At 45.1% G+C, this 25509-nt stretch overlaps 5 protein-coding genes across 5 annotated transcripts; 4 read left to right on the top strand and 1 right to left on the bottom strand.

Annotated features, from left to right (window-relative positions):
- Window positions 1–2686: 2686 nt before the first annotated feature.
- N7471_010356 (uncharacterized protein) lies at window positions 2687–4242 on the top strand (the record flags this gene model as incomplete). Its single annotated transcript, XM_057283075.1, has 6 exons — window positions 2687–2691; window positions 2736–3108; window positions 3151–3580; window positions 3631–3785; window positions 3853–4100; window positions 4146–4242. 6 exons carry the CDS (start codon window positions 2687–2689, stop codon window positions 4240–4242), a joined length of 1308 nt encoding a protein of 435 aa, XP_057132054.1.
- A 3794-nt stretch (window positions 4243–8036) lies between these two features.
- N7471_010355 (RNA interference and gene silencing protein) lies at window positions 8037–10465 on the top strand (the record flags this gene model as incomplete). Its single annotated transcript, XM_057283074.1, is given in 3 exon segments — window positions 8037–8789; window positions 8805–8942; window positions 9005–10465. 3 exon segments carry the CDS (start codon window positions 8037–8039, stop codon window positions 10463–10465), a joined length of 2352 nt encoding a protein of 783 aa, XP_057132053.1.
- Window positions 10466–12633: 2168 nt separating this feature from the next.
- On the top strand, window positions 12634–13153 carry N7471_010354 (uncharacterized protein; the record flags this gene model as incomplete). The annotated part of the gene is made up of 3 exons (XM_057283073.1): window positions 12634–12805; window positions 12856–12949; window positions 13027–13153. 3 exons carry the CDS (start codon window positions 12634–12636, stop codon window positions 13151–13153), a joined length of 393 nt encoding a protein of 130 aa, XP_057132052.1.
- A 1275-nt stretch (window positions 13154–14428) lies between these two features.
- Window positions 14429–15013, bottom strand: N7471_010353 (uncharacterized protein; the record flags this gene model as incomplete). Its single annotated transcript, XM_057283072.1, is given in 4 exon segments — window positions 14429–14545; window positions 14568–14672; window positions 14687–14797; window positions 14819–15013. 4 exon segments carry the CDS (start codon window positions 15011–15013, stop codon window positions 14429–14431), a joined length of 528 nt encoding a protein of 175 aa, XP_057132051.1.
- Window positions 15014–22974: 7961 nt separating this feature from the next.
- On the top strand, window positions 22975–24075 carry N7471_010352 (ankyrin repeat domain-containing protein; the record flags this gene model as incomplete). The annotated part of the gene is made up of 1 exon (XM_057283071.1): window positions 22975–24075. One exon carries the CDS (start codon window positions 22975–22977, stop codon window positions 24073–24075), a length of 1101 nt encoding a protein of 366 aa, XP_057132050.1.
- Between the last annotated feature and the right edge of the window lie 1434 nt (window positions 24076–25509).

Below are 25509 nucleotides of genomic sequence, written 5' to 3'. Positions count from 1 at the left end.
GGTATTGGGTTCTATGTTGGCTAACATTGTCCCTTTCGACATCATGTGTTCTTTTGGGAAATGGACAGAAATCCGTGTCATTGTTTGCCTCCTCTTCGAGCAGGTAGTCCATTGGTAATTGATTGGGACTTGGCCTAATGAGGTGTGTTTGGGGTTTTAGAGAAATGAGGTCATGGATGGAATATGGAAGATCATTTGCAAAAGCATTCCATGCTTTAACTATGTGTAATTATGGGTTAACTTAGTTAACTAGTTACTTAGTTAACTAACTAGTTAACTAGTTAAAGGAATCGTTACGCAACAGTCACGTAATGGCGACTGACCGGTTGCTTGCTCTATTGAAAAATAAAATAAAAATAAAATGCGTGTTTTAATATTAAGCAATAAAACAATAATAGCAATGTAAGCAGGCTGCCCCGGGCTGCCATCCATATTTTCAATGGAAAAAAAGCTCAGAAAAGGCTTGAAGTGGGCTAACTCTCGTGATCTGACCTAGGCATATCAAATTCTCCTACTTTACCTCGATTACGCCAAAATCACTCGGCCTTACGTGGAGGGCGATTGGCTGGAAATGATTCGGCTACCGTCTTAAGCAATGCATATGTAAAAGCCGAGGATGTATAGCGGCCATGCTATGAAGGATCGGATGGATGAAATCCACCCAGACCATCTCAGTCGACTGGCCAAGGCTAAATTTAGGACCACCACCACATTCACGGTTAGTTCGTGCTAAAATTAGAGCCTTTGTCCTAGATTTCTTATTTATATTAAAGCCAAGTCAGTGATCATTAATATGCCATCTCTATCTTCACAGATTTATACTTATGTTAGAGATGAAAGAATTATTGAAACCCCACGCCAGGCTGCCCAGTCTTTCCGTTTCCACCGATATCCCAAAAATGGATAGTAGGTTCTTTCGCTCTCTTGTCAACCAGCCAATATCAAAGAAACCCATTCCCACTCCTCATCAACAAGCCCAAAGGTCAGATTACAGGTTGGAAGCCCGTTTGAAGGCAATCGAGTCCGTACTCGGTTTAAACGGCGACTCTAGCAATAATATGCAGAAGGTACAAAATGCCCTCCAAGAAACATGTAGCAAGCTCGCGCTCATGTGAGTATCATAACTTCCTCGGCATAAGGTTCGCAGGCTTAGTTTTCAATAGGTGCGAGCAACTGAATTCACTCATAGAGAAAGATTCCAGTCCTATAGAACCAACGGAGGTGTCTAAGTCTACCACTCCAACCAATTTTGATGATTTCGGTTTGTGCGAGCTGCCAGAGTTCGGGCTCCCCTGGAATTAATTGTTAGCTATAAAGAGGGTTTGGGGACAAGGGGCGGGGAAGATCTTAAAAGAAGTCCTATACATTCAGAACCGTGCTAGCTTCTGTGCCCAAGCTGAAAGGAAAAGAAAAGCATATTTAGTTACAGTAGTAGTAGTAGTAGTAGTAGTAGTAGTAGTAGTAGTAGTAGTAGATTTCATTTACCCCGACCCCTCGCAAAGTTGAATTCTAAACCACACCCCACTAGGCTGGGTACGGATTCGTATTTTGGTCTAGTGGTAAAATCAACTCGCAAAGCGATATTCAGGCTACAGCGATTATGTATATCCGTAGACGTACATGTGTGTTGTACCACTTCTTGAAAACGAACTTAGAACCTCGTCAAGGCCTGCCGTGACCTAATTGCCGTTCACGTTGTTAGGCTGCCCTCGTGGCGCACGGCTTTGAAATCGCTGTGACGCCTCGGCGAAGTCTATCCTTCAACTGCCGAGGATAGGATGTTGAACACTTGAAGAAGCGCCTTCAAGCCAGTCTACTAACAAAACCACTAACCCACGAGGACCCGCTACGATATTGACAGCTGGGATGACATATACTGAAAGGAACCATGTATGGGCTCCAAGGAGACACGGCATATGTACACTAGGACATGTATTGATAGATCAGTGATAGTTGCCATTTTGGCTTAGCCGCCGGGCGTTAATGAATTGTTTGTGTGTACCAGGTCTTCCTTATGGACCAGCTGTTTGCAGACTGTTGCAAGCCCGCCGTGACCGCAAATCTAGTGATGGAATTCATGCGTCCGATCCAACCCGATCCAAAGCTAATACTACGCGTTTGGCCGGTGAGGAGATCGAAGGGCGCAAGACTTACATGGAGGGAGCTATCAAGATACCCGAAAAGTGCTCGGATAGGATGCTTCTCGCTGCCCGCGCCACTGCGCTCTTTATTTTGCCCAAGCCGTAGAAGTGCGGGAGGGGTTCTTGATCTCTGTTTGAATTAGTATGCCAGTGCTACATCTGGTGATAACAGACACTGTACTACAAAGTTATTGCCTGTTCATGTCCAACTTGTGGCATAGGATGGGTGCTTGCAACGATTTTGAGCCAGCCACTGTCACTGGCTAACAAACTGTCGCATCGTTTTGGGAAGGATGGAAAAGTTGGAGCAAACTGAGTGTAAAACAGTCCTTGATTTTTGGAAGTGCCCAAAGCGCGAAACTTACTTCCGTCCCGTGGGCTTTGGATGTGCTCCTTCACCCTTATAAAAAGCAAGGTACAGAATCAGACATCCATTTTGAATGCACACCTTCGCAATTACCACTATTTTCATCTTGCAACCGGCCTCCTCCTTCCTATTGATGTCCTTGTCTGCTTAAGGAATCCTTGCTTGCGCTAAAATCATCATGGTGTAGGCGGTTGGAATTGACTTAGGTATAACCTACTCTCGCGTAGGCGTGTGTTCCGTGAGGATCAGTTTGAAACGATCGTAGATGATCAGGGAAACAGTTCCACCCCTGCGTTTGTCGCCTTTACCGATAGTGACATCTTGGTCGGCGATGCTGCGCAAAGCCAAATTACGATGAATCCGCAGGATAGGGTTTTCGACCCCAAGCGTCTCATCGGCCGACGTTTTCACGATCGTAATGCTCAAGCTAATATGCAGCACTGGCCATTCAAGGTTATCGACAAAGAGTCGAACCCCGTCCTAGAGATCTCTATGAAAGGCCAGATCAAGCTCTTCACGCCTGAGCAGATCAGATTCATGATCCTCACCAAGATTCGGGAGACCGCGGAGGCTTACCTCGGCGAAGCTGTCACCAGCGCCGTGATTGCAGTTCCGGCAAATTTCAACGACTCCTAGCGCCAGGCGACCAAGGACGCCGGGCCTATTGCTGGTTTCGATGTCCTGCGAATTATGAACGAGCCGACCGCCACCGCCATCGCCTATGGCCTTCGCAAGAAGGTGGAAGGAGAGCACCACGTCTTGGTTCTTGACATGGGTGGCGGGACTTGCGACGTTTCTCTGTTAGTGATTGAAGAAGGAGTCTTCGAAGTCAAAGCTAGCGCTGGGGATTGTGACCTTAGACTCGTGGACTTTGATAGTATCCTCGTCAATCATTTTGTCAGTGAGTTCCAAAGCAAGCATAGCAAAGTCCTGACCAACAATTCCAGGGCCTTTCAACATCTCCGTGCGGCGTGTGATCGTGCTAAACGAACCTTATCATCTAAATTCCAGGCGCTCATCGAGATCGATTCACTTCTCGAGGGCATCGATTTCACGATCTCCATAACGCGTGGTGAGTTTGAGGATATCTGTCACGACCTCTTCAGCCGACTATGAATCTAGTCGAGCGAGTCATACGGGAAGCTGAATGTGACAAATCCTCCGTCCATGAGATTACCATGGTAGGTGGCTCCACGCGTATTCACAAGCTTCAGGATCTCATCTCCGACTTCTTTCCCAAAGCTACGAAAAGCGCAGCCATCCCTGATGAGGCAGTCGTCTATGGTGCTGCCGTCCAGGCCGCCATTCTCTCGCGGGATACCTTCCCTTAGCATCCAATTACAGGGCAGTATCATGACCCCCTTCATCAAGCGCAACAACACTATTATCTCCACTACGAAGTTCATGGTTTTCTCGTCCGAATACGACAACCAGCGCGAACTTTCGATCCGCGTCTTTGAGGGAGACCGGGCCCACACAGACGGCAACACCTTGTTTGGCAAATTTCAACTCAGCGGTATAACCGCAGTTCCACGGGCTGTACCCCAGATCGGAGTCACTTTCGGGATGGATGCCAACGGTATCATGGAAGTGTCCGTAATCTAGCAGGATTCCGATAACAAGATCACCCTTTCCAGTGACAATAGCCGTCTTTCTAAGCTCGAGATCGAGCGTATGCTAAGGGAGGCCGGGAAGTACAAAAAGGACGATGAGATTGAAAATGACCGTATCTAAGCCAGAGATTGCCGCATGGCCCGCGCCCACATTCACAACACCATCGTCAATGAGGTCAAGGCACCTATATATGTCCGAAGAGCAAAAGACAAGACTTCAAGACTTCAAGACAAGCTTGTCGGGATCGGCTCTTGGCTCGATAGAACGTAGGCTGCGAAGCAGGCTGCGTTTGCGTTAAAGCAGGAAGAGCTAGAAAGCATCGTCAACGACTTGCACTCGCATTCTCGAAGGTCAATCTATAGCCTTGTGAGATTATTCCCCAAGCCTTATGAGTTTTCCATTGCAAACATGAATCTTGGCCATCCGTAGTTTCCCTATCCGCTCACTACTAGCTTTTATCTCATTCCCGTCTCACTTTCCCCCGGGCAAGAAGTTCTGCATTTGCGTCTATAGGTAGATCTAATAGTTGAGTGGGACGCACACAGCTTGCTCCAGTTCATCCACTTTGCCTAGGCCTGAGTTGGCAAGTGGTAACACCCATGCTGACGACGGAATATATAGCGCATATCTTTTTAAATCAGCATACGTGATGTAGATTCATCTATACGGGCTTGTAAGCCTTTTTCCCTACTAAATATGACTAAAAGAACAAGTGATAGTTTCAATAACTGCTCAGAGTATTTTCTGACTTGGACCTGCTATGACATTAGGCTGCAACTAATGTTTGATTCATACCGAGTAGAGTGGACAGGTTTGTTTGACAACAGAGGTTTATTATAAACAGTCTCATGGCTGATGGTCTACCCATGCTCTTACGCATCCGAATAACCATGTTTGACCACATTTATACTTTGAAATATATTGGTGGATATTTGTGTGATTTGGAAATGTGTATAGGGGGAAGATGAAAAGAGATATCTCAATATACTTTGGGGCGAATGGTAAACATCCCTCCCCCGATCCACCCAGGATAAAAGGCCGCCAGGGCCTAGGAGTTCGGAGCTCTATAGGCGCTGGAGCAAGCGGTAGAGAGCTTGTATTCACAGGCCCCTTTTCCTTTTTCTCAGTGCTCTCTCTGGATAGGTCTCAGTTTTTAGTGTTTGGTGAAAGAGATGCAGCAAATTGGACAGCTGTTGCAATATCTGAAGGCGGTTGAGCAGAACTTTCATGGCCGGTTAGCTACAGTCCTGACCGATATTGGAGCCTTTGACGTACAATGTTCTATATGCGTGAGACGTTTATCTGAGCATACTTCCCTCAGTGCACCTAGGCCTTTTGCTTGTACTTCCGATAGACGCTTCAATTGTTTCTCAAGAGCGCCGAAGACTAGTAGGGTAATATATGAATTCGGTTAAGACAAGACGCTATACAAGGGCAGGGCCAGACTGACCTTTGATTCCGGATCGATTGATGATGGTGCTAGAGGGATCGCAAAGTTTTTGAAAGAAACCCATTTCCAAATCCAAATCTTCATGGATATATCTCAAATAGTTTTCCAAGGCCATCCACCAGGGCTCCCAATGCGCCAAATGCGCTTGTATACCTTTTCTTAAAGATCTTGTAGTAGATTCTGTGCTTTCGTCGTCACGACCAAGGCGGAAGGATAAGGCAAACCCTCGATGCTGGAGCAATTGAGCGCGTATTCTCAGACTGTTATCCATGATGCGCGACATTCTTTCTGCTGTGAGTGCGAGTTAACAACGTGGAGGCGGTTAGAGGGGTGCATTCCCTTACCTGCCTCACATTCTCTCTTGATTGCAGCGATGTGTGATATTTGCTCTTTTCGATGCCTCTCTTTGTCCTCCCTACTGGCTGTGTAGGTCTTTGCCAGAAATCTCGCATGGTTGCTTCTCATCTCATCCAGTGACTGACAGTGAAGTGCAAAACGGCAGTTCCAAAATTGGAGAATCATCGGGTGAAGATTTAAGATCGCATCAGTGGCAACATCATGATATGGCCCTGCGCAAATTCCCGTGTGCAAGGCCTCAAGGAGGCCTTCTAATTGCTGTTGCTCCACTTCGTTCATCTGGACAGAATGTCCTTCTAGTGTGTGTTTATCGAAGTCCCGCAAGATGGATACCTGCTGAGGGATACTCAAAGAGAAAGAAATAAAGATTAAGCAAAGAAAAGAGGGGGGGGGGGGGGGGTTCGCGGGGCACGCTTGGAGTTGTTGTAACTTACGGAAGGTAGCCAAGGGAGATTTCTAGTACTACATCAGTTCCGCGTTCGTCCGATAGCCAATAAGGGAGAGTACATCATATCCTTTGTCTTCTGGTCGCGCTTTGATTGAAGTCACATAACCTGCGGTTTTAGCCATAAGTACGAAATGGACGCTTCAGATACTGTATGCCTTATCTTTGGTGATCATCATGCTAGTACTGACTATTCCGGACCATTTTCTTTGGTGCGAATACTCAAATTGGGTTTACCATGCGTCACTAGCACCCATCTGTGTCGTTATATTTATCATCGAAATCAGCGCCCTCCCTAAATATTACTTCGCTCATCTCAGACCCATTTAAAACAATTGTCGCGCTATCGGCCGATAGGTAAACAAGAATTTGAATTGGAGTTTCTGGAAGCATAATCAGAACGTCTTCGTTCCTGTTTTGCACATTGCTAGGTAGTGGGTGATTGTGATATCCACTTGCTTTGTTCTATATTTAGAATTCTTGTCCCTCGAAGGCCGACAGCTTTTGCGGCCTTTAGCTGACTGCCGGAGCAAGAGCAACGTGACGTCACTAATTCTGGCTTATACAGCGGTGGCTTATTACTCATATATACAGAGGACTCCGTAGACCAGGAATTGTAATCCTGCGACGTAGACAGATATTACCCAGAGTTAAATGGTAGGGAAATGAAAGGAAGGTGTTCACTATCGTATCCCTAGTGCTTTGGTGAAGAGGAGGAAATATCGCCGAGAATATCGTCAAGCGCATGGGAACATGACATTTGCCCGCTTTAAATCTCTGTTCCGTGTTTTGGTGGATGAGAATAATATGTCGTGCACTTTACAAAGAGATCACGTGCATTACCACAATGTCTTCAAGGCCTGTCTTGCTAGGTTGCAGCTCATTGCTCTGTTTGATCACATTAAATACCACTCTCATAGCAGGATCTGATGGTTATAGAGACAAACAACTAATTATAGCCACGTAATAATAGCGTCCGCGCTTATGGCTCTATAAATTCGAGACATGTGCCAAAAGATTTCACATCGGAATCACTCAGTTGTTTTAGAAATCAAGAAATTCGTGTCTTAATGCCCAAATATGAGATCCAAAACCGTCAATATCGACGGCACTGTTTGCGACAATCGAGGAGGGGAATTTGAGTGAGTTGTCGGCATATTCTTCAATATGAAATGTCAAAATGAAATCTCTGACTTCAATCCAAGGATTTACAACGATGCAAACGCGGCTTCGACACCGGACGGGAACGTCCATCAGACAGAAACCTCAATAGCTCAGTCTATAGCTACAGCGACGCCCAAGAGGATTTTGTTTCCGCCTCGTCCTGGATACGGGACATTAGGGCAGCCAAATATCTTACACACCAATTATCTGTCCCTCACTCTCAGCGACAAACAGATATTCTGTTACAAGATTCATATTAAAAATACTGCATCAGGCCAGGTTCCCAACCCCACAGTAACAAGGCGGGTAATTTTGCGATTACTTGCGGAGCAATTTCGGTCACAATTGTCTCATATTGCTACCGACGGCCTTTCTGTAGTAGTTTCTTGCGTGGACATACCCTGGGCAGAAACCTACCGAGTCACGGATCCAGAAGCGGTCACAGACCCACGCATACTTACCCCTAGAAAATACAAGGTATTATTCAGTCCCACAGGCATGTTCAGCAGTAGGGAGGTAATGAACTACTTGAATGCCACTGACACCGAGGTGGACATGCAAACTTTGCGTCAGATCATGCGAGCACTGAATGTGATATTAGGGTACTTCGCCAGGAAGGAGGCGTTATTATTTGGCGTCGTCATAAACTCTGATTTCTACGTGCGTCCCGGCTCACATAAATCATCGCTGCCCGGCTACATTTTGGAGCTGTCGCACCAACTGTCCATCAAGGCGCATGCTGTGGCAGCCCGCGTACTAGTCCACGTGGAGACCCGATGTATCCCCTGTCTCCATCCAGGCCCGTTATCTGTCATGATGAGGGGATACATGTCACATCATACTTCGCAAATTGATCGTCTTGAGAATATCTTGCGAGGTATTCGGGTTCACATCATGCCTTCAGTCCGAAACTATCAAGGTCGGAGCTTTGCAACTACCGTTAAAATCAGAGGACTTGCAACTTGTAATAATGGAGCACTACTACAACATCCTCCAAAGGTGGCACGTTATGGAGCTGGACCGCAGGAAGTGGAGATATTTATAGAGTCGCGGCAAACTCTAGGTGCCGCGTCACCTCTTCAAGGTGGCTATGTTACACTGGCGGTATTTTTTGAGAAAGGTTGGCCTTTCCGCGCTCCCCATGATAGCATTAATGTGGCTAACGAGGTAGAGTATAACATTACCTCAAGCCCAGACATGCCCATAGTTAATGTTGGGACTCCAGAGAGACCTATTTATTTCCCAGTTGAAGTATGTATAGTCCAGGCCGGACAGCCGGTCAGTGCGGCATCCTTCTCAGCGCATGAATATCGTCCCGCACAAGGCCAATCAGAGACCGCGATCATGCGCGCGAGGAAAAGGTTGGCCGTCATGGGGTTGAATTTCCGCCTCAATCGAGCCTTGGTGAGGGTCCAATCCGAATTTTCTCTGTCGGACTTCTGGAGCTATCCGCTGATCTTCTCTAGACCGCATTTGGGATCAAGGCGTCTTCAGACCCCGTCACGGTAAACAGCCGCGTTCTCACCGCACCGCGAGTGCGATACGCGAGGGAAACCTCTGCCCGTGTGGCTCAAGGAATGTGGAACGTGAACGCATATCGGCTCATGAAATCCGTCACGCTACGATCCTGGTCCTGGATCTACCTTGACCCTTTGCGTGGAGACTCACTAGAAAGGAAGTCGACGACATTGACTAAGCCTTTACACCAACTGGCGACAGTGCTTCGGCGTATGGGTATATTCACCTCCGGCTTTATCCCTGGCAAAGTCGTTCGGTTCAGCAACGGCCACGCTAAGGACGATATTAAAGACACGATTTCATTCCTGCAAGAAAAATACCGCCCATCCATCATCCTCGTAATTCTGTCCACCAGAGCAAAGAGGCTAGGTGACCTTGCAAGATTTGCTTGCGATATCGACCATGGCATGCCGGCTATCGAATTTACGGACGAATGGCTGGCAGAAGCTGATCAGGAGAGGTACGCTAGGCTTGGGCTAAGAATGAACCTCAAGCTTGGTGGGGAAAATCACATGGTCAGCGCATCGGATCTTGACTTTGTCGCAAACGATAAAACTATGATAGTGGGGATCAATGTGGTCTTTGCAAGATCAGGGTCCCAAGGATCTTTCCACACTGTAGTGGGCCTTGTCGCATCGTCATGCTCTCGGCTTTCTCAGTGGCCTGCGGAGATCAGTGTGCAGATTGGCAAAGACCCGCTTATTCGCAATCTTGACGAGATGTTGGGATCAAGGATTCGGTATTGGGCCAGAAATCATGACAATATGCTTCCGCAAGATATTGTGATATATCGTAGTATGGTTTCGGGGGGCAAATACGGGGCTTGGGTCGATCAGGAATTGCCTCTGATCAAGAATGCTTGTAGGGCCTCAAAGCTCACGGAGAATTCACAAGGCGACTTGCCGCGGATCACCGTGGTGCTCGTAGACAAGAGCCATGATGCACGATTCCACCCTACAGCCGACACCGAGGGGCACAGCTCCGGTAGTCCGCTGGCTGGTACCGTTGTGGACCGCGGCATTTCAGAACCTCGCCAGTGGGACTTTTTCCTGCAATCTCACAGCCCAACACAGGGCCCCAATCAACCGACTCGCTACTTCGTGATATTCGACGAAGTGTTTCGCAGGCGATGCTGTGTCCGTAGTAATATGTGTGGTCCGGTCGATTTGCTACAGAACCTTACCCACACGCTCTGCTATCTGTCCGGCGAGACCACAAAGGCAAAAAGCGTTTGCGCACCGGTACACTACGCAATTCGGGCTTGCGCTAGAGTTCGCTCGTACTATAGTGCGGATAATATCACTTGTCTTTCATCGGGAGACCATGATGCCTGGGAACCTGGCAAGGTAGTGAAACCCAGCCTGTTGAAAATTCACCCTGCTCTCCAGGACTCGATGTTTTATCTCTGATTACCTGTGGACCCTATTTGCCATGCCTCGTGAAGCTGGAAACCTTTTTATGCATACTTCTTGCTCGACGGACAATTGGGAAGCCGTTGTAAACTGTGAGCACATTTATAGATTTGGGCGGCAGTGCCGCGATGGACCAATACAGACATGCAATGGGGAGGGTGTATTTATATGTACCCAGAACATTGAGTATGAAGACAAGCATTCACTCAAGTTAAAGCAAGACCTCGGATCCAAAATTACGCAGAGCAATTGGCGTAATCCTCTAGACGATTAGTGTAGTAATAAAATTCTCATCCATGTAATGGGTTTTAGCAAGAAGCAAAATCTCCATCACCAATGAAATTGCAGGCCCGAAGAACCGTAAGCTAACTGCTATCTGGTGGGGCGAATCATATTTAGACATCTCCGAAGCACTTAAAACCTGGCATCCGATGTGCGTCCTCCTGCAGTCTGCATGTGGTCTATGCCGCCAATTACGTTGCGAGATAGTGACTGAAAATGACCGAGGTGGTTGATGACTGACTGGCTGTTATGTGGCTTTCTTGGTTTCGGGGCACTCCATGTGCATTTCGATCCAGGTACCTATGAGGATCGCAGGGCTGATCTTATGGTTTCCCTCGTCATTATCTCTCATGTAGGGTAACTGTGCTCCTCGATAAATCAAAACATAAAATAGATAGAAGAAAACCAGTTGTTTTATTCCTGATAATAGTTTAGAGCCCCAACCGCCGAATACGGGGGGCGGTGTGCCGAGTGCCGAAGTGCTCCCATTCATTCACTGTTAGTGGGGTTCCGGCATCTAGAAAACAAGAAAGAAAGCCATCAAGGTTGTTATGAAAGCCACCTTAAGGGAAAGAATCTCTGTTGCAGAGGTGAAAACCCATAGGACAAATGGAATCGTATGAATAATGCAGAGGAAAAGGGAGTAATCTGGCATCGAAGCGCCTGCGAATAGGAACCCTGTGCATGTATAAAGATGAAGCAATAGAGCTTTGAGGGCGATAATTAGTTATTTATTTTCGGTGCCTTCCTAATTGTCTAGAGACAGACATTGTATTGTGATGGTGTCTCAATAATGTGTCTGATTTTGAAAATGCTTCAAATTTCATCATCAGGTGCCCCTTCAACTCTGTAGAAGGGTACGAGGAACTGGGCCTTGAGCCTGACCGATAAATAGAATGATTGAGATTCTTATACCCGTTACAGCTCTTTCCAGGCGTCGGATGTGCTATCCAGGTCGGTGCGCCCTATCTGGCATCGGAGAACCTACTGTATCTTAACGCCGTTCCCAAAGTAATGACTAGCTAGGCCATCAGTGCTTTGCAAAATCCGCAGAAACCCGAAGAGCCCGCAAAAAAGCCCACAAGAACTTGGAAAACATGAGACCTATAACATCCTATCAAAATATATTTTGAAAAGGGAAACGCTCTACGCAGTATGGTATACTCTTTTGGCATACGGGTTGAGTTAGCATTCGTAATTCGGCGTCATACCAACCGGGGCATACAAAGAGAATTGGGACGACGGTCCAAGAATCGAATTCAGAGAGGTGTAGGAGCGTATATTGTCAATCTGTAACTTTCTGCTACTTGTAACCTCCGTACATCAATGCTTACATAACAAAACTGCAAAAAGAAAGAAAGGACAGGCAAGGCTAATACGTAGTGAGGACTACGTTCCCCCACTACAATAGATATAACGTATTTCACATACGAGCCGGACACATGTGCGAGCCGGACACCTCAAAACACCATGTATTGTCCGGTATTTATTTTCTATAACAGTAACCTACAAAACGAATACTTACCGGGCTATTCATACATCTGATTAGGGTTATGAAAGTGGTTCTCTCTCATTCCCGACATGGAAGGCGAAGGCGGTCACTAGGTTACTGTATTCGCCAGATGGGGAGCAAGCCGCCAACAGTCCACCTAGGGCGATAAAAATAGATATTACCGGATCTTAAAAATAACCTTGGAATCTCTAAGTCCCGTAACCGAGATAGTCCATTTTTTGCACCTACCACTTTGACTATATTTGGACGATAATTTTTGATGGTGGAGAGCAACCCCAGCTTAATCTGACAGAATGAAAGGATATTTAAGTAGAGATACTGTCACCCAAACCAAATAGTATCCATACTCCACGGTGAATATAATACTAAAATGCATTTCTTTTCTTTGGTTCTCATCACAACCATCGGGGCAGGTTACGCTTTCGGTCGCGAACAAAGTTTCACACAACCAACCTTCACACTTCAGCAGGGCAAGGGTAGCAATTTGGATATCTATGCCGAAGGTGTTTTTGGGTGCACCGGTGTTACTGTGGACCCGTACGGTATGTGTGCATCGATTGAAGCCAAGTATTAGAGACTAACCAGCATATAGAGCTTACATCGGACCCAAAAATCTTGGCTCTTTGCACGACTGCGTGGCTCGTTGCTACCTACCAGGAAGACGCAAAAACACTACAGATTTATTGGTTGGATAAAGAGGGAAACCGGGCAATTTGTTCCCTTGTCGCAACAATAGGTTCCTCTTGTAAAGCCCAACTTGCAGCCGCGGGGGTGGCACAAAAAGCTACATTTGCGACCGATTTGGCACATATTACAAGTTCATCACGATCAGTGGCATCTCAATCAACATCGACCTCATCAACAACAGTTACGACCATGTCAGCCTGTGATAATGCGCGAAGGTAAACGACAGACACTTCTTCCTGGTAGCCTGCATGCGTGTCCGTACCCCTAAACTTTGGTTGGCAAAACTGGTTTGAGTCTCATGATAGTTCCGTAGAGTCCCATATTGAAGTATTTGAAAAATAGTTGAATTCACTTTATCAGAACAACCTATCCTCCCATTCCTTCCCAATAACATAGAGTACGCTAGAAACGGCCATGAGTGCATTAGTATTGACATTCGAAATTCGCCGACTACATTGACCGTGTGGTCCAGGGCTGGAAGGCCCAAGTAGAGCATTCATTAATGGATATCAGGGCCAGGTATTAAGCCGGAGCGGTTGCGGAGAGATGCACGTTACTGCATCCCTCATTGGAGCAAACATCTCCCTATCTTCTATTCCCTATGTTAGTCCAGTATCAGTCGCGTTTATAAAGTGTTACAAGTCATTATGCTAGATATTAGCGGGTTACAACGCAACATTAATCGTGAATAATGTTCACTATGACAGCCTTTACCGAAAAATCTGAGGTCTACACAGCATAGTGGGAACATGGGAGAAACAAAACAACACCTGAATGTTTTACTAACGAGGGCTCAGGGAGCCGTAATCTGACTGCGACCAGTTCATGACGCGACCAATACCCCGTTTGAGTCAGGATATTAATGGCTGTCGATCTAGTAACCACAGATGGAGGGGATAAAATTCTTGTTTCAAATAAACGCAAGGTACATAAATAGTCGGAGATATTCACTCGCTGTTGTCGAAAATATCCCGCGTAGGTATATTTCGGCCCCGGTACTTCGCTCGAGACGAGATATATACGTTAGCCATATTTAGGTAATTATTTGATTTCATGTTTAGCAGGGCCGTGGGCGTCCATAGGGAATCGGGGGAACAATATCAAATTTCTGTTTTATTTTACTACTTATTTTAATTGTTTCACTCTTCCTTCTCGCACAAAGCCATGTAGTCGTGTTTTCTTCTCGAAGTTTCGATATTGAAGATATACCCATACTGTAAGACTACCAGTTCTAGGTCTTGTTCATTAACGATGCATCTAGAAAGAAAGACCAATTGATCTATCCGTATAGAGACTCTTCTCATTTACACCACTAGAAGCAGGATGTTGACACACAAAATGGTAATATAATCCCCTATACCGCCTAAAAGGAAGGTATTGTATCGCCTCTTCTCTCTTTTCTTCAAAGAACAAAGTAATAGGTCCGAGCCCTCTCACAAAAGCTTCAGATTCTTTCCAGCCTAGAAGGCTGCACGGTGTCATCTGCCAATGATGCTGGTGGCTCCATTCGTGGAGGTTCCAGCACATCGTCCAAAAACCGGGCGAGGATATGCAAACCCGCGGAAATTCTTTACTTTGCGGGACATAGTGGATTCCTGGAAACTCAAAAGTATTCACATTCTGGCATTGACTTGCAAGATTCCGGGTCTGAGTGGGTAAAACCACTGGATCATGGGATCCAACAGCGATTAACATCGGTGTAGAGATCAGCGGAGTGTAGACCTGCCGGTATGTACAGTGGTCCTAATGTGAACCCGCTGAGACAGACAGAAAAGCTGAGGCTGGGATGACGCGCCTAAAGGGGACGACTGGTCAATTTCTCTCATCCTCTTCAGGCCGCAGCGTGGCTATGCTAAGGGCCAATCCACCTTCCAAGTAATGTCGCAGATATTGGGCTTTTTCTCCAGTAAAGATGTGATGATCGCTGCCATGGCAGCGCCGGACGAAAACCCGACAATGCCCACAAATGGGCCATCACGATCGAGAGTGTCGAGTACATGTTCAATTGATAGGTATATTTTTTCGATCTCACCATCACTAGGATCACCATATCCCAGACCCATCGGTCGTTCTGTTCATCCGTATCGGGTAGACTGGGAGTATACCTGACAAGTATTGAAACTCGAAGGCATCTACTATTTGATCATAGATTCCTAGACTCTCTCTCTCTCTCACAACCAGCCATCGCCGATGCAACCCCTGAATCGAAGAAAAACCGTATTTCTGTCCAGCAAAGGTCAACGACGAAGACCAAAGAAGACGACAACAATGGGAGATTATGCTCTCTCCGCGGTGTTTACCCACGTCATACTGCAAGACACAACAACATGGGAACCATGGCTAGCCAACATCAGAAGAATTGCCGATTAATTTAACGTCTGGGAGCTATGCGATCCTATAAAAGAAACAAACCAGTTACTCTTCTAGAACCTGAAGAACCAGATCTTCAAGAGGTTCAAAAGCGAGAAACGGCAAGTCAAGATTAGTATAAAACCTTGAAGGCTGAGCAATCAATTTGGGTCATCGCCAACAATAAATATATGAAGAAGAAGAAAGGATTGAGCACTGTGGTGACAGATATCCGAAATAGCATTCGCCCAAGCTTTCAAGCATTTATTATCTCTCAGGACTCGCCATACAAATTGCTCCAAAAACTGAGGATGAGATTCTGACCGGATTTCGATCCCACCTACCTTGCTTAACTTCAACAGCAATGGAAGAATCTAGACCGAAGGCTAGATAAAAACACAGATATTTACACATGGTTGTTTGAATTGGGAAACAGTTCAAACACGGTGTATGATGGCAGGCATCACTGAAGCAAAGGATGCTCTAGATGCCATATCAGTTATGTCACCAGGCTTCCATGAAACATGAACATTGAGACTGGAAGGCAAGAAGGTTGAATTCAGTAAGCTTATTACTCGGTATAAAGCTCACTGGTCGATCAGCTATGTAAACCTAATTTCACAAAGAACCCTGTCAAAAACGGCATTTTCAACCTGGCAAGGCCAAGAAGAAGCAAAGCCAGAGAGAGAATCGTCAAAGGCTAAGGAATCTAGGCAGGAAGACATACTAACGTGGAAGAAGCGATGCCCATGTGGTAGAAGCCTTGGTAGGTACCCTTCCCGGAGATGCTGGGACGTCTATGAAGAAGACCGGCCGTCAACATATAAGACAAACCCAAGCTGCAAAAAGAAGTATGACGCCGTCATCAATGCAAATCCAGCCCGGAAGGCCTTCATTGAGAACAAAAGACAAGAAGAGAGAACAAAGCATGTAAATGCAACCTTCGAAAAATATGATTTTAGCTTCTTCACAACAGATGCTTCCACCAAGGTCATGTTCACTCAGATCGCACAGAAAAACTGTATAGAACCGGCCGAAGAGAAGTAGGTTATCGACTCCGGGGCGCAAATTCATGTGTGCAACGATCGGAGGTTATTCACAACCTTCGTAAGTGTACAGGGCGGCGTTAAGGTTGGAGACACAGAAACGCTCGTCGTAGGAGTGGGCGCCGTAGTAATTTTTGGTGTCAGCCCAGTCAATAAAACCGGTCAAATCGGTGCTCAAAAATGCCAGAAAATCGTGGCACCGGCTTTTACCACCACCTACCCGGTGTTGGTGGGCCCCACCGGATCCCATATTCTCACCGGATCCCAGATTTTCAATTAAAAATGCATTCAACACACTATTTACAAATAACCACCATGACTATCTATATACCAATTTCCACTATTACTATCTCTTGCCGCCATTGATACTTCATGCTCAGCCTCAGCTAAATCCCTTGCCTTTTGGGCCTGCTGTTCAACTTCCAATTCCTTGGCTTGCTTGGCATGCTTCCTCTGGAGCTTCTTAGTATCAGCCTCATCCCTTTTTGCTATCATCCTATTTGCAGATATAGGAGATATGACTGAATTAGAAGCTCCAAGAATCGATTTCCTACTTCTCGGTTGATTTCTAGCTTTCTGATGGGATTGAGACTTCTTTAAAGATGCCTTTACCAGATCTAGCTGTTGGGATAGAAGTGTATTTGCATCCATACTACGCTGGATATGCCGTCTCGCGTGCTGGTTTTGAGATTCCAGATCCTTAATAAGCTTAATGCTAAGCTTATTAACCCAAGTAATGGTATCTGGGAGCGAATTGGTGACTCAGCATAATAATACGTATTATACCACCCTCTACTTCATCTTCCCGGCGTAAGGGAGTAAGAACAATCTCTGGATTAAAAGGGTAAATGCTTTTCTTCCGAATATCGTGGATCATCCTGAAAAAGTCTTCTTTTCTAGTAACACTTCCACCCCACATCATAACTTCGTTATTGACGGAACGAAAGTAATATTTTAAGCATTGAAAAGCTTGACCATCTAGCGGCTGGCAGAGATGGGGTAGAAAGTAAAATGGAATAATGAATTTCTCCTTACAAAAGGTAGTAAATTCAATGGTAGTATGAGAACCATGATTATCCATAAGAAGTCTTGGCCTGCCTTTATTAACACGAGAAATTGAAGCTTCGTGAAATGAACAAAGCCATTGAAATGCAGTTTCGTGATTGATCCAGCCATTTGGTGTAGGCTTAATTCAAAATTCTGGGATAGTGATAGTTTTATACCACTCTGCTAGATGGTTACTACCCTTAGGTAGGAACCATGGTAGCATATCTATGCACCGCATGGAGCAATAACCTTTTGACGCTTTCCTTGGCCAATTTGGTAGCCAGTTTCATCACAATTGAAGATCTCATTCCTTTGAAAACCATATTGATCTATAACCTTTCGAAGGCTATTAAACCAAAGCGGTAATTCGCCATAGTTCTCGCATTCAAACCTTACTTTTTCAGTAGGTTTTAGGCTAATATATGGGATATCTGGTGGGAGGCGCTTGATGAAACGGTATACCCAGGTATGGCCAAACTGCCGGTCAGAACCAGCAGTCTTTAAAAGCTGGTTTGCAGATCGCTCAATACGCTCTGGGCTATTTGTAGTATATGAATGGCGTAGGGTTTGAATCCAAGAAATCAATGCTCTTTCTTGAATTGAATTCAATGCCTTGCCTTGGCTAGCAATAGTCGAATTGGACTTCCGACCGTGAAGGCGACCGCGTACTCGATCAATTGGACAGCAAATTTCCGCGCCAAATTAGCTAAATTGGGCTTATTGCTTTTCTTATAGGCTTCTGCGGCCTGTAAAATTCTTATTTCAACATTTTCAATTTGATCTGACATCGTTGGGTGGTATAAAATTGGTAGGAAGTTGATACAAAATTGAAAATCTGGGATCGGTGAGAATATGGGATCCGGTGGGGCCCACCGGGTAGTTAGGTGGTGGTAAAAGGCGGTGCCACGATTACCTAATTAAAAAAATCCCATTTGACGCCAGGCTATAGAAATATTAACCATGTTTGGAATTTCTGCTTTAGTTCTCCTGCAGCAGATTTCTTGCCTCTTATGATTATTTGCCGTATTGAAGGTTATTTGTTGTCGCAACGTTTTACATATTTAGTCTAAAAGGCCCAAGCAATTATATGGCGTCATTTTGAAATTGCTTTTAGATATCTACCCTTTAAAAAACTGCAGTCTTTGAATGTCCTTTGCACCTAAGTTCTTCGCAACAGACCAGGAGAATGATGAATTTCTCCTTAAGACACTGTCAATATTCTCATTTCATCTGCTAGAAGCAACCATAGCAGACATCATGACAGCTTTTGTGATCATAGACACGTAGCTGGATCTAGTGCGTGACAACCCTCACCCGAATGTGTGAGGTATACTGAATGGAGCTGAATGATCCTCGCAGTGTTCGTGGAGGTCAAATCAATTCAAGTACGGAAGAAATTTGCTCCTCTGAACAGAGATTTCGAGCTTTGTATCCGGGTCCAGAACCTTTCGATGGCCTCAAGCTGCTGTTGGTGAGAATTTAGCAAAGTAATTGTGTTATTGAGGTGGTTGATCTCAGCACGTAAGAAATGGATTCGATTTTTAATTTCCTCCTCCGAGGTGCGCATATTACTTTCAGGGGTGGAGACTTATAGATTATAGCAACGCAACTGTAGCAACACGGTTGGCATGCAGGCTGTGATATAGATTCCGGAACATGCTTTATAATGATTCCTGTATCACAAGTTTAGAGCAGCGTTTTCAACGGGTTAAATGAGGCACGGCTAATTTAAAACGAGGCGTGGCTAATTTCAGTTGGGGTTCTCGATTCTCCCAAATAAACATGGAGAGTTGGTTCATTTCTGAATATACAGAGCCCGGCACCAAATATATTTTTGGGTCAATCAGGAAAGCTAAAGACCACATGAACTTCCTAGGGAGCTTGATTCATTCAGTTGTGTAGGGCTAGTCGGTGAAATAAAACAGCGGAGTACGATTCCGATCCTCATTCACTATCCTTGAAAGATGGGCCGGCGTTTCCGTAGGTTTCTTCTCAGCACTACGGGGCTTACACGACTCAAGAAAGCAGACGGGACAGCTATTTTGAGCGTTAGTGCGAGACGACAATCATTTCCTTAAATCCATTGCACCTCCACCCTAGTCTCGTATAATAGCTGCTATGGGCGGAGAATTGGCTAAATTTGGAGTCCGAATGGACCTTATTTATATCCGTTCTTGCTTCTCATAATGGCTTTTTGTACTCTTTTTACGAGTCAAACGAACCGTACGTCCCTGTGGATTCTTCGAAGACGCCTGTCTACAATTGCGTGACATTTGGATCTTGTCAAAACGAACCGCTTCGACTGTTTCACTGATTATCTCGGTTGACGCTAAGTGTATTTGGGCAACCCAATGATTGCTCAATGTTTCCAGCCGGTGTTTTGTGGAACCAGTGAAACACTTCGACGAGATCCACCTGTGAGGTGGCGAGCTTACTGGCTTGCTTGACAATGGTAGGGCCGTTATCCAATCTTTTCATAACATTGATTTATACAGTAGAATTCGAAAACGGCTTCCTCTCGAAACAGTCACGATTTGTTTCTCGGCCCGTACCCGAGACCCCGCTAACGCGTATTAGGACTAGTCGTAAGCTAACTTGTTCTGTGAGCCAAGATTAATTGACACTAAATCCAAATCTGAATTAGTGTGGTGAAACAAATCATGAGTGTTTCGAGGGGAAGCCGTTGTTGAAATCTACTGTAACGTCTTGTCTTGACCATCGCTACCATTTAGGATTTTATACGTATTGAGTAGGGCACGCACCCCTCAACTTACTTGCTTTGTTCTAATATTTCAATCGAAACAACAAACTTTCAAACTCTTCCTGGTCATCCTTCGGCGTATATAGTCCACTTTGCCTTGTATACCAAGAATGCCGCAACCGCGCAGATTGCTTTGTTGTACCCCCTTTTTGAAATGAGAGCACAAGGCCAAGAGAGAAACATCTTTTAAAAAGTACGAACATACCATAAAATTTCATATGCACACTATCAGGAATGGGTCCGCTCTAGCTAAATACCCGACCCAAGCTTATACTATCAATTGAAGAAATGTCCCATGACAGACACCGAGCCCGTCAGACCTGAGAACTTGGTCAGTGAGTAAATTGATATGTCAAGGCGACAGGTTTTACATAGTAGAGCATATTGAGAAACATAGATAAGACGACACACGAAGTTAACGGAAAACTAGTTCACTATGAGATATTATAATACCTACAACCGCGTTGTGCACATGTCTTATGGCCTACATGGCCACCCAAATCAGCATTATGTGCTGACGTCAGGCGGGGCAGCCTCAAATAGCGCATCGCTTGCGGGATTTCTTGGCTCGTTGAAGCTCACTCTTTCATTTACACTACTACTAAGGCTCGCACCGAATTGTATTTCTACGTAGCTTTACACTTGAATTCCGGCGACAAAAGGTGGCTCAAATGATTAGATGTCTATGTGTGAATAATAAAAAGTAAACTAAATCAAAAAATAAACCTTAATTAACTCGCCCAGCAGATAAATGACGTTGTTGTTCTCCCGAGCAAGCAGACGCCCCTAAAATCTAAACCCTGGCGCTTGCAAGTTCTGTAAATTTTGTAAAAAGAATGTAAGGGCCGGTTAATAAGAATTCCTTAGCTACCTAATCAAACTTACCGAACCAAGAAATGATAGATTGGCTCTCACAACAAGTTCCACTATACAGACTGAGTATCAACGGTTCCGGCTACAGTATATCGGACCAGATGTTTTGATAAAATTGCCTCCTCATAGTTATCAAGTTACGTTGCATTATGATGCAATGGAGAGAGAAACTGGCCATGCAATGAGGAATCCGAACCATATGTACGGAGTATGGCGAGCATGCAAGCTGATCTCTGTACAGAATGCCTAGTCTGACCTTTCGGCTTGGTACTGCACCGGCTCGCCATAATACTGGGGTGTGCATTACAAAAAGAAATGAATTTCGAGGCTTCCGAAACTAGCGTTTCCATAATTGGGTTACAAAAGCTAGTCATCTTGCTTTTCGGGGCTTTTTGTTTGAGTATTTTCTACCATCCCAATTTGAAAATGTTGATTTTTAGATTGATTCATAGATTTCAAGATAGACTTGAAAATAGCAGACAAACGACGGGAAGATATAAGTATACGTAAGAGTGGTGTCTTCCTCATAGTCTGATATTTCTTGCTTCTACTCTTTGGAACCTAAGTGAGCTTGTGCCATGCTAGGTAACAAGCGCGGAATATTTCGATACAATATCCTGTTTCGTCACCTCCGCCGTCGACGTGGAAACAGACTCACCAAGAACCCTTCAAATTTATCTCTAAATTCATGGGTAACAAAAAGCTATACATGGCATCCGGCATATGTCATAAGCTTCCTTGTCACTTCCATGGAAGCTTTGAATTCTAGCCGGTGGTGGATTAACCCAGAGAACATTGTTTTGGAGAATGAAGACTTTGACCTCGGGCTCTCACCACAACGGCCAGTTGAAAATATGCAGAGAATGGTTCATTTCCCCCAGCTTCGTGATCCAGAGTATTATTATACAGTTGAGCATTGGAACTTTTCAGCCCTCGGGAGCATCCTGGATAATTACTTACGTTGGTCCAACGAGGCGGTGAGAGGGAAATTGTTGCAGCGCAAGTATCTTATACAGATAATCTGCCTTCAATCTATGAAGGCCGTAATTGATGGGTTCATTGAAAGTTCCATCATTAAGACAAATGGTTCCGCAATTGGATATGTGGAATGTTATGTCATTTTGCGAAGGTTGAGTTTGCAAGTCAATGAACTTGGAATAAACAAGTCGTCTATGTGGTTTAAATAAATAAACAATCTTCAACAAATATGGAATATTATTTCTTTTGTTTCTATCGGAATAATTTGAATATTGTTTGGATTTGCTTTGACAGAAGCACCGGGAATCGCATCTGCTACAAATATCGTCAACTATTCTTTTCTTATAACCCACAATGGGTTCTAGCTATGAAGTCTCCGGTTGAAATACAATGCAAACCACGAATTAGACTATAATGTCGCATTGAGTAACGCTTATAAGCAGTAACATGAAACCCGGCGGGTCCGTCTTCTCACCTCAAAACTGCCCCTACTCAATTATCTATCTTTAACCGCCTACCATGCTCCCAAACTGCGTCAAAAAACTCGAAATAATAATTTAGCAGGTAACCACGACTTTATTAGCTCTGGGGTCACTCATAATGATAGAATTTTCCCGATCGCTGCTGCTGCTCGCTCTTTTGATATCAACCGCACAACTCTTGCATATTGGATAAGAAGAAGTTGGAATATAACCGTCGAAGTGTTTTACTGGTTCTACAAAACACGGGCTGGAAACATTGAGCAATTATTGGGTTGCCTAAATACACTTAGCGTCAACCAAAATAATCCTTGAAACACGTAAAAGTTGCCCGGGGATACATTTAGCCAATCATAAACATAGTGATGAGAAGATCACGAAGCAGGAGGAGGAATTAGCCAGTGAATTGTGAAGGGTCATCTTACATCTACGGTATAAAGAGGCAGGCTCGTGAGTTATCAACTTTTCCCGGGCCACTTGATTCTAGTAAAATGGAAACCAAACATCGCAATTTGATAGAGCGGATGCCGGTCGAGATCTGTATTCTCATAGCGGAGAAGCTATCGGTAAGAGACCTTAATATGATGGGTTCCATCGACAGACATATGAGGATTATTACGATGCCGCTACTTCGTGGATGCAAACTTCTCCAAATCCTCACTCGTCAAGGCGAAATCTCATCCGTGGATTTCCTTGAGAGAACGAACTACGTCGATATCCGAGTTCAAGACGCTCATGGCATGACGGCTCTACACTACGCGGCCATGAAGGGCTACAAGAAAGTAGTAAAGCTCCTGACGATGAACTCGCAGTACCGGGGATTGTTGAATGCACCAGAAAAACGACAAAATGATACCCCCTTGATTCTTGCTGCTCGGTATCATGATGAAAGTGTTTGCCAACTGCTGTTGGATACAGGAGCAAACGTCAATTCTCGAAACGCTCACGGTGAAACTGTCCTCTTCTGGGTTGTCAAGCGCCAAAGAACAAACTTAGCGCGCATGCTGTTGAAACGAGGAGCAGACCCAAACCAAGGCGTTCGCCACGGGCTCACCCTACTTACTCTGGCCATTATGGAGGGCTGCTTTGATTTGGTCAAAGTTCTGTTGGAGGAAGGATGCGATGTGGAGCAACCCGATGCGCAAGGCTATCGCCCTCTCGTCTGGGCCGTCGTGTTGGATGATCTTGCAGTGGCAAATCTTCTTTTTGCTTATAATACAGATGCCGCGACTCAATCGAATGGGAAAAAGGCAGAACGGTCGCCGCTCGTTTGGGCTGTGATGAAAGGGAACGTGGACATGGTCCAATTGCTGCTCAAACACGGCGCTGATATTGGACAGACACCCACGGACCGCCGGGCGCCTCTCATCTGGGCGGTAATCCACCGAGTCACATCAGTGGCTGAAGTGCTTCTTCAGAATGGCGCGCGTCCGAATGAAGCCGATCTTAACGGCCAAACCGCTCTTGTATGGGCTATGTTAAATAGGGACAAGGAGATGATTCAACTTCTTCTCGAGTATGGGGCTGATCCCGAGGTGATTGGAAGAAAGGAATGGTTAGTCTCCTTTGTCCCCGACGTGCAGCGTCAATAACTGCTTCTAACCACCAGTATACTAAAAGGGGCTGGAAGTTCGCGAGATCATGGCCCATCGCTGTTCAGAGTTCCTGAAATGGAAGGAATTTCATAGGTTAAGACCTGTATCACTACGCTGTCAGCGGTATATCATATAGGCGGTTTTAGAACAATGTTACCAGATCGAATTATTCTAGCTGGCGGGAATTCAGTGAAATATGAATGTGTCGAGTAACCCCACAAGAGAGTGCAAAACATACTACCTGTCTACTAGGCACCTCTCTGAAATAGTTCCTATTTGCACGCAATGTTTCAATCTTCCGCTTCAAGCATACATTCATAGAAATCCTACCTCAAGGGACCCGCCCGAATTACTTGTATAATTAAATTCATTTATTAATAAAAAATATTCTGTGGCATGAAATCAGGAATAACACAGACTCCCTCGCATTGATAATCATAGAGACCGGCTGAAATATAGGTCTCTAACCCTGCCGCTCAATGAGATCGCCTGGGAAGTCTATCTATGAAGACATGGCTGCCAGCTTAACGTAAGCTAGCTAGCGAGTACTCTAGTCCTGGTGTTGAATGTTGGTATCTCATAAGCCTTTATGACCGACAGATCATAGACAACTGGCATCCATACTTTTGGTGCAACAGCGTAATTTGGCCGTAATCGGAGCTATACCTTTCGGTCGGAACTGGATAGTATATAAAAGTGGGATTGGTGTAGAGGAGTGTCATGCTTGTCTTACTGGTTCCATCGATGGTCCAGATGATGAGGATGTTGATGTTAAGGGTATTGGAAGTGTATCTTGAGCGCTTAGGCAGTGGCGATGAAGCTAGTAGCCCGCAGCAGGGCAGACTAATCCTCTTGTGCAACCCCGAGCCTCCTGTCCAAAGCAGTGATCAGCGCCTCCGCATGTTGCTTAACCTTGTGTCTCGGATTTGCATCGAATCTCCAACGACGCTTATGGCGCTGGGAGAGAGAGACCCCTTATGTCAAAAACCTCGGTTACGAAACAAACCAGTGCCTAAATTGGGATTCCTATCGATGAAACCGCATTTTCACAATTTGCGAGAAATTGACTACTTTACTACATATTTACTCTTGAAAAGCCGATTGCAAAAACAATGTCTCAAACGCTTGAAAGAATCTCAGTTTTCACCCGGCTCTTGAAGTCGTTTCCAAATAGACGGGAAAATTGAAGATGAAGTTGAAGCTCTCTTTGGTAATTTAATATGTGAAATAGCTCAGGCTTGGTGCCTGCATGTATGCCTTCGTACTCGCTAGTATCTATAAATAGACAACGAAACACCAAAATTCTTTTATGATGTATCGTGTTATTATTATACCGTTTGAGACTAAATTAGACATCCTAATCAGAGAACTACACACGAAGAACAACGTGCAGACTTGAAAAACTGGCCTTATTCAACATAGAAAACGACA

The sequence above is a fragment of the Penicillium samsonianum genome (assembly GCF_028829775.1).
Source record: "Penicillium samsonianum strain IBT 33392 chromosome Unknown utg000006l_segment0_segment0, whole genome shotgun sequence".
Taxonomy (NCBI): Eukaryota; Fungi; Ascomycota; class Eurotiomycetes; order Eurotiales; family Aspergillaceae; genus Penicillium; species Penicillium samsonianum.
This window is presented reverse-complemented; position numbering and strand designations above follow the sequence as displayed.